General features: G+C 38.4%; 2 protein-coding genes across 2 annotated transcripts in view; one reads left to right on the top strand and one right to left on the bottom strand.

Moving 5' to 3' along the window:
• The first annotated feature begins 340 nt into the window (after positions 1-340).
• LOC105387969 (sucrose-6-phosphate hydrolase) lies at positions 341-1,959 on the top strand. Its single transcript, XM_011558782.3, has one exon. It carries the CDS (start codon positions 445-447, stop codon positions 1,897-1,899), a length of 1,455 nt encoding a protein of 484 aa, XP_011557084.3. The 5' UTR covers positions 341-444; the 3' UTR covers positions 1,900-1,959.
• Positions 1,960-5,217: 3,258 nt separating this feature from the next.
• Positions 5,218-7,929, bottom strand: part of LOC105390799 (zinc finger protein 595) — a 32,876-nt gene continuing 30,164 nt past the window's right edge. The window contains exons 15-18 of the mRNA XM_048624316.1: positions 7,631-7,759; positions 6,951-7,052; positions 6,241-6,336; positions 5,218-5,581 (exon numbers count right to left, since the gene is read on the bottom strand). Of these exons, the coding sequence (XP_048480273.1) occupies positions 5,441-5,581; positions 6,241-6,336; positions 6,951-7,052; positions 7,631-7,759 (468 nt within the window). The 3' untranslated portion in view covers positions 5,218-5,440. The remainder of the gene's footprint in view (positions 5,582-6,240; positions 6,337-6,950; positions 7,053-7,630; positions 7,760-7,929) is intronic.

Here is a 7,929-nt window from a genome sequence, read left to right as displayed (position 1 = left end):
AGTAGCTATTTAACTTAATACTAAATTCAGCCTACAAGATATAAGTAGATAAGTTCTGCTAACAGATTTTACAGTAACTAGGTAGGCTGGTAACAATTTACATAATCTACAAATCTACATATAGATGTCTGGCTTTTATCTAGTTAGTAGGTAACGGGAAAATTAGAGGTATTACTCATCAATCAATTTATATTGCTTTATCTTTTTTGGACATCTTCGTTGATTAGTTTGATTACTTACATTAATGCCATATGTTCCGATCAAAAATCATCCGATAAACGATAACAATATTATTATCAGCAACGAAATCTTCAGACTAAAATGCATATAAATGAAAACTTCTTTCTGTTGATAACAAATACAGTTAATTACCTGCACGCGTATTTACTAGGTCGTGCTCATAAAATCATATTCAACCAGTGACTCAAAATTCACGCCGCAAAAATGGCGTTACTAAGCCAAATAATCTCACTTACCGTGTTAGTTCTAACCGTCGAAGCAGCGGTCAACCCAAGGTACTACCCTCGCTACCATCTAGCCCCCGAATGTGGTTGGATGAACGACCCCAACGGCCTGAGTTTCTACCAGGGATTCTACCATCTCTTCTACCAATACAACCCGAAGTCCAGTCTAGAACCAGGCATAGCGCATTGGGGCCACGCCAGAAGCCGAGACCTTGTGAATTGGGAACCGCTGTCTATAGCTATGTATCCTGATGAGACCTACGATGCTGATGGCGTCTTCAGCGGCAGTGCGTACATTGAAGATGGATTGTTGTATTTATACTTCACGGGTAATGTCAATCTTGATGCTGTTGTATACAGGAATGAAACCCAAGCTTTAGCTGTTAGTGGTGATGGATTCCGCTTCGTGAAATACCCTGACAATCCTTTGATTTTGGGGACGGAATTCCAGCCTAACATCCGGGACCCTAAAGTTTGGAAGCACGAGGACACTTACTACATGGTTCTGGGACATTCCATCGAAGATAAGACAGGAGAGATCGTTTTGTTCACTTCAAAGGACAAATTCCAGTGGAATTACGAGGGTGTTTTAGCCCAATCGGATGGATCTTTGGGCTACATGTTTGAATGTCCTGACCTTTTCGAGTTAGATGGAGAGGCCATCCTTCTCTTCTCGCCTCAAGGGGTTGAGCCTGATGGTTACAAATACAGAAACCTATACCAAACCGGCTACTTGGTAGGCAAATTCGACTACAAAACCAACAAGTTCATTCAAGAGAGGGAATTTGTCGAGCTGGATCACGGACACGACTTCTACGCGACTCAGACCTTTGAGCACGAGGGCAGACGGATCTTATTCGCGTGGATGGACATGTGGGACCAGAACTACCCTGAAGGCGGCGATGGATTTACAGGCATGATGACCTTACCCAGAATCCTGACCCTCACCCCAGAAGGCCACGTCCTTCAAAACCCAGCAGAAGAAGTTGATAACCTTTCTGGTGACATAGTCTTCTCTGACAACGCAAACCCGAAAACCCCAATCGTTTTGCCCGATAAATCTGCGCGCATTTGGATCGAAAGCTCCGGAACTGAAGACTTAGAGGTGTTACTATCTGCCACAGGTACTAACACTAGCACTGTCAGTATTAAATTCGATTTTGGGGCCGGTTTTGTGATCCTAGACCGTGGTGGCGACGACGGTGTCAGAATGGCGCCCTGGACGCCTTCAAATGGAGAGAAATTGTTGTGGAGAGTGTATGTAGATGCTAGCTCTATTGAGTTGTTCTGTGGGAAGGGTGAAGCTACGTTCTCGAGCAGGTTTTTCCCCACTTCTGATGTGGCAGTCAGTGTAGTGACGGGAGATGTCAGTAAATTTGAGGTTAAGGCGATACCCCGTACTCTGCCTATTACGTCAGGGGATAAGTGTCTATAAATAACATTTGCTAGTCAGACTATAGTAATTTATAAGCAATAAAATGGACAACCGAAAATTAAATGAGTTGTTTTACTCTTTTTCATCATTTCGTCAGTAAATTTAAACAAAAAAGTGTATGTGCTGGTGGATCCTTATCTCTTTTGCTAAATGTACGTGTTTGACATCTGTCAAAATAACCTTAAGTATACCTAGGTATATACTAAACTTGCTTAAGTTACATTCCTTAGCAATAATTAGACAGAATCAATATTACTTATATTCAAATTTGATAAAACCTGTAATTCGCATATGAAAAAAAAATTACATGAAGATTGAGATAATAAAAAAACACCAGTTATATAAAACTCCTTATATTATGCATATTATATTATTATGTGATGATTCCGTGATAAAATACTGATAATAAAATTAATTGCTTAGTTACATTAAAGCATTATACTATTTACAGTCTTATATTTTAGTTATTATATTAGTTAACTTAACCTACATTGTCATGGTGGTAGAATCACAGTATTTAAAAATGCTTCATAAAACACATATATTCCCCAAAGGAGAATGGCCATTTCTCTATGGCGCCATGACCCAGAGCGGCCATTGATGAAACATACACTGATGTGTAGTCCGTGACTACAGCATATACTGGTATTAATTTTATTATTATGAGACATGGGAGAACGAAGATATAGGTGCTGAAAGATCAAGTCTTTCTACTGTACTAGATGTTACCCTCGAGCTAAAAATTGATTTTAAAAGTGTTTCCGTGGGAATTCCTGGCTAAAAAGTATTTTATGTTACTTCGGGATAACGGGAACTTGAATAGAATGAAATAATTTTTGAAATTGGTCTCTTTATAAAAATAGGTTTCTGAGTGTGAAATGTGCAAAAATAATTATGATATTATTTGCATAAATAAAATCATGTAATACATTTTGTGATGCGCTATGAATTGGGAATCCCATGATTTAGATTATAAAACTTATTTGTGCGTGTACCATTCAGCAAAATCTTATTTAACGAAAAAAATATATTTAATTAATTTACTTTTGAACCCTAATATCTCAAGAACCCCATGGTTTAGATTTTTTTTAATATTTTTCCCTGATAATAGACATTTTTATCAATAATTTAAAATAGGTCTGGTGAGTGGCTGCTAACTTATGCAAAGCGGGTCAGGTTTCGCCATTCTTCTTTATACACAAAAAAAAACTTTTTATGATACATCATGAATAAAGGTGCAAATTGGTTGAGAACGACATAAGGTTTTGCAACTACTATGTGTGTCAATCACGAATATTTTCCCCTCGTTAATTTTATAGGTGGTTCACCGCAATTTGTATGACATCTCGACCAGCGCCCCTGTCGGTAACGTTAGAAACTAACGTATAAACTCCTATCGACAAGAGTTTCATAATCCTATCGATAATGTTTTTAGTTTTTTCATCTTTCATATTATTTTTTTTGCACATCTTTGTACCAGTTTTCCTGTGCCTTCTGTAGGGTGGCTGGTAGAAAATGTTCTTAGCATTAAGCCCACCTTTTAAAGTTTCGTCAAGCATCATATCGCTAGCCGCCAAATGAATCCCTTAGAAATACATAGAAAGCAGTACAGACGTTATGACAAGTCGTCCACTGAGGTCGTTCGCTACCAATAGGTACCCTTATGAAGCTCAGTATACAGAACAATAGATACAGTGGCCTGCACAGAAACCTGACCACTCTTAGAGACATTGCCACTGAGAGGGTGTCAGGTATCTTTGCGACCTATTGTACAATCTAGCGTTGCAGATCTTTCTTCCAGCTTGTTTTAAAAAAACGTAGTACATAATACTTATATTACTTAAATATACCTACACTCTACACTACACTATTATTATTATGCTTATTTAATCATATTTTTATTTAGATCTATCTTCCCTTATCTCAGAATATCAAACCCTTACGACACTCTGTACATACACATTACACATTGTATAAAAAACTTAACAGGGTGGAAATTTATCAATGAGACCACTAATGTAATAATAATGGAAGGCAGATTGCTTTAGTGCCAATTTCTCCATAGTCGGTTATCTAACCGACAGGGATTGATTTATAAATTAAACGTCATCTCCATATAAAATTCATGACAGATGTGTCAAAACTTAACCACTACTCCCTGGTTATGATCTAACCGAGAATGGATAAATTGGCACTTAGGGATCTCACCACAGATCTACCATATCCTGGCAGCACGGCGCTATTATCGACGTAGGTAAACATCACTTTGTCGCGATTGATAAACACGTGGCAATGTGATTAGTGGGACGTGCATTAAACCAGATTATCTTCGTTGATAAATATGCTATGCAAGTGCAATCATAATTATCTATACAGGGTGTTGCAAAAGTGGTATAGTAAAGATGCGTACAGACCGGGCCAACGAACGCCCAACGAACGACCAACTATGGATATTTATCATACATAATAGGGCAGATTGCAGCAACGAAGATCAACGAAACCCGTTCGTTGGCGTTCGTTTGGCCGGTCTGTATGCAGCTTAAGGCGAAAGGGGTGACTCTGAGGTCATTCTAAACAACCTATGCTCTACGATTTTTAAAAATTCGCCATACAAAATCGCTAATGACGAAAAAGTCGTAGAATTAAATATATTATTTTTGACCTTAGTGTAATGAGATGATGGCTAAAATGAGCTCTATCGTATTAGTATACAAAAAAAGTATTTACAGAAAAAATACCCCCTGTATCACTCCTTTCGGCTAACCATTGCCTTTTTGCAACACTCTGTAAACAGAATAAACCGCTTAGTGGCAATTTCTCCATTCTCGGTTAGAGCATAACCAGGGAGTGGTGGTTCACTTTTGACACATATGTCATGAATTTTATATGGAGATGACGTTTAATTTATAAATCAATCCCTGTCGGTTAGATAACCGAGAATGGAGAACTAGGCACTTAACCTTTTTTGGCTTACATAATTACTATTATACACATAATTACAATAAGTTAGTCCACCATCTTAGTCCTCCGCTTGTACGGCGCGGGTAGCTTCAAATGCACCGTATTGACGTGAGTCTTGAGTGAGTTGGACTGCGAGAACGACTTGCCACAGTACGGGCTCGTGTACGGCCGGATTTTGATCCTTCGAGCCGGATGAGCTGCTGATCTAGTCTTGTATACGTGTATATTAAGGCCCTGTTTCACAATGTCTGGTTAGTGGCTACCTGTGAGATAAAATACATATTGTCACTATCTTTTATTATTATTTTAACAGTGACATTGTGAAACAGGGCCTTAGTATCTTATGTTTGTAACTTACGATTTCTCACTTTTCACGAATAAACATATTACTCTATCATTCTAGTGTAGATGTAGGTACAAAAGTACCTACTTACAGAAAAAAACACACTAAACTCCTTTCGACTTACCATACCTGTTCGGGCACCTTTATTTTTTTGGTATGAGGATAGTTAAACTACACTCACATGGCGGTTTGTGAGCTGCGTCCAACACCCTCCTATTATACCATTATTACAATAACTTAGTCCACCATCTTAGTCCTCCGCTTGTAAGGCGCGGGTAGCTTCAAGTGGACCGTGTTCACGTGAGTCTTGAGTGAGTTGGACTGCGAGAACGACTTGCCGCAGTAGGGACAGGTGTACGGCTTGTCGCCCGTATGCACCTGGAGAAAAAAATACAAGATTACCAAAGACGGCACTAAATAAACACAAATAGAGTCAAACAAAGAATTTAAGGTTTTGAGAGCACTAAAATTAGAATTGTGTGTGGCACAGGACCGTGGGACTTGGCATAACATGGAGGAGGCCTATACCCTGCAGTGGGTTGACATAGGCTGATGATGATGATGATGATGAAAATTAGAATTTGGGCCTTCAGCATCGATATCAACATAGCCGAATAGGTGGTGGTACATGTAGGTTTCGGCTTAGTATACCCTTTTTGCAACACCCTGTATATCTATGTCTCAATTAGAGAGGCTTATGTAAAGTGCACGATTTTGGGCTGATTTTAATCTTAATGATAATAAAGTTAGACTGATTTAAATTGCAAAAATAGATAGTAATAAATAATTCTGACTGTATCGCATCGCATCTTACATATCAATCCTTATTATTATAGAATGCTAAATATAGTTCTGATTTAAACATACTACTGATTGGAATGAAATAACCTAAAACCGGTTAAAATTATGTCATAAATATGTAACAATGATATTGATGTCGACTATGAAGGCAGAAATTAATATAGTAACGCTGACAAACAAAAAAAAATCATAGCATAAAATATCATGATACGCTATCACAATTGGTGTGAACTCACCCTAACGTGTCGGTTGAGCGCGGCCTTATGCTTGAAGGCTTTCGGGCACATCGAGCACATGTAGGGACACTCGCCGGTGTGCGTGCGGTAGTGGATCTGAAATGAGTAGTAATTTGTGATATACAGGGTGTTGCAAAAAGGGTATCGTAAGCCGAAAAGGGGGTCATTGTGAACAAATGTCGTTTGAGAGGGGTTAGGTTCCCGCAGTACGTACGTACATACATACCTTTATGAGCCATATACAGCGCTAAATTTCTGTATTTTCTGGTTTGTGGAAGCCCTGTTAGGGCTTGATTGATATACAGGTTGTCCCATAGCATGTCAAAAATATTTACAAATAATCATAATTATAACAGGTCATACACTGTTTCTTGGAAAAACCGTTCACTGCCCACGCTCACGACTGTAAGCCCCGAAGGGGTAGTCAGACTCGCAAGCGAGTCACCCGCTTTTCGCTGTACATTTGAACTCACGTGTTATATCGCAAGCCGTATCGCCGTTTTTGAATGTGTACAATGCTCTGAAGAAGTAGAAGTTCAGTAGAAACTACTGAGTAGATAATGCGGTTATTTAATTTTACCGATATGTTTTTAACTGTTATTTAATATTATAACTATTGACATGTACCTAATGAATAATTATCAATAAACAAATCTAAATTATTATCGTTGATTTTCGGGACACCCTATATAAGAGAGAAAGGTACATACCTTCATGAGCTGGTGCACCTTGAACCGCTTGGGGCAGAGCGGGCAGCTGAACGGCTTCTCTCCTGTGTGGGAGCGCTGGTGGTACGATAGTGTGGAGTTGGACTGTGGAATGTGAATGAATGGATTTAGTAAATGTAGGTTTGTAGCGACATCTATCTGTGGTAGGTAGAAGCTGTGGATTATAACTTTATAAGAAAAATAAAAGCCAAGTGCGAGTAACATTGTTTTTTATAGCGTTTTTTATGAAATACAAAGCCAGTAATCTTGAGAATGATTATGTAGCAATTGCTAATGGAGTATAAAATGTATAAGTACGGATGGATGTCTGTTAGTCATTCATGGATAAACTGTTGAACCATTTTTTATCAAATTTGGCGAATAGTAAGATGACATCCTGGTAGCCTATTATGATGTGACAAAAGCTTTATTTATTTTTTTTATTTTATGTTTATTCAGGAAACTAACAGCGCTTATAAAACATATGTGACTTAAGATAATTAATAGTATACAAGGCCAATAACAAGTTTACTTTACATCGCGCGAATACGACGGAAAACTTTTGTCACGTCTTGACATGCGCGCCTCGTTCGCCGTGTTAGCTTTCAGGATTAAAGTAAAACTTTTAACATAGCTCTCAAAAAAATCTATCTAATATTTAAAACACAAAATAAACCACTCACAGAACACTTCTTCCCGCACACTTCACACACGTAGTTCTTGGCCGCCTGCCGCCGCGCGCCCTCTGTCGCCCCGAGATGGAACTTGCGGTAGTGCGCCGAGTAGTTGGTGAACACACAGACTAATCCGCACTGTGAATAATTTTTTTTTTATCAAAATCGGCCAATAAATAGCGAAGATATCGGTGAACATACAAAAAACATAAATACAGATGAATTGGGAACCTTCCATTTTTTAAGTCAGTTAAAAACGTTGTGAAACATTACTTAAGTAAAGTCTCAGCTTACTAAAAGTGACAGTC

The sequence above is a fragment of the Plutella xylostella genome, chromosome 11 (assembly GCF_932276165.1).
Source record: "Plutella xylostella chromosome 11, ilPluXylo3.1, whole genome shotgun sequence".
In the NCBI taxonomy this organism is placed as follows: domain Eukaryota; kingdom Metazoa; phylum Arthropoda; class Insecta; order Lepidoptera; family Plutellidae; genus Plutella; species Plutella xylostella.
This window is presented reverse-complemented; position numbering and strand designations above follow the sequence as displayed.

Coding starts and splice junctions, on each gene's coding strand:
- LOC105387969 (XM_011558782.3), top strand. CDS start 445: ATGGCGTTACTAAGCCAAATAATCTCACTTACCGTGTTAGTTCTAACC.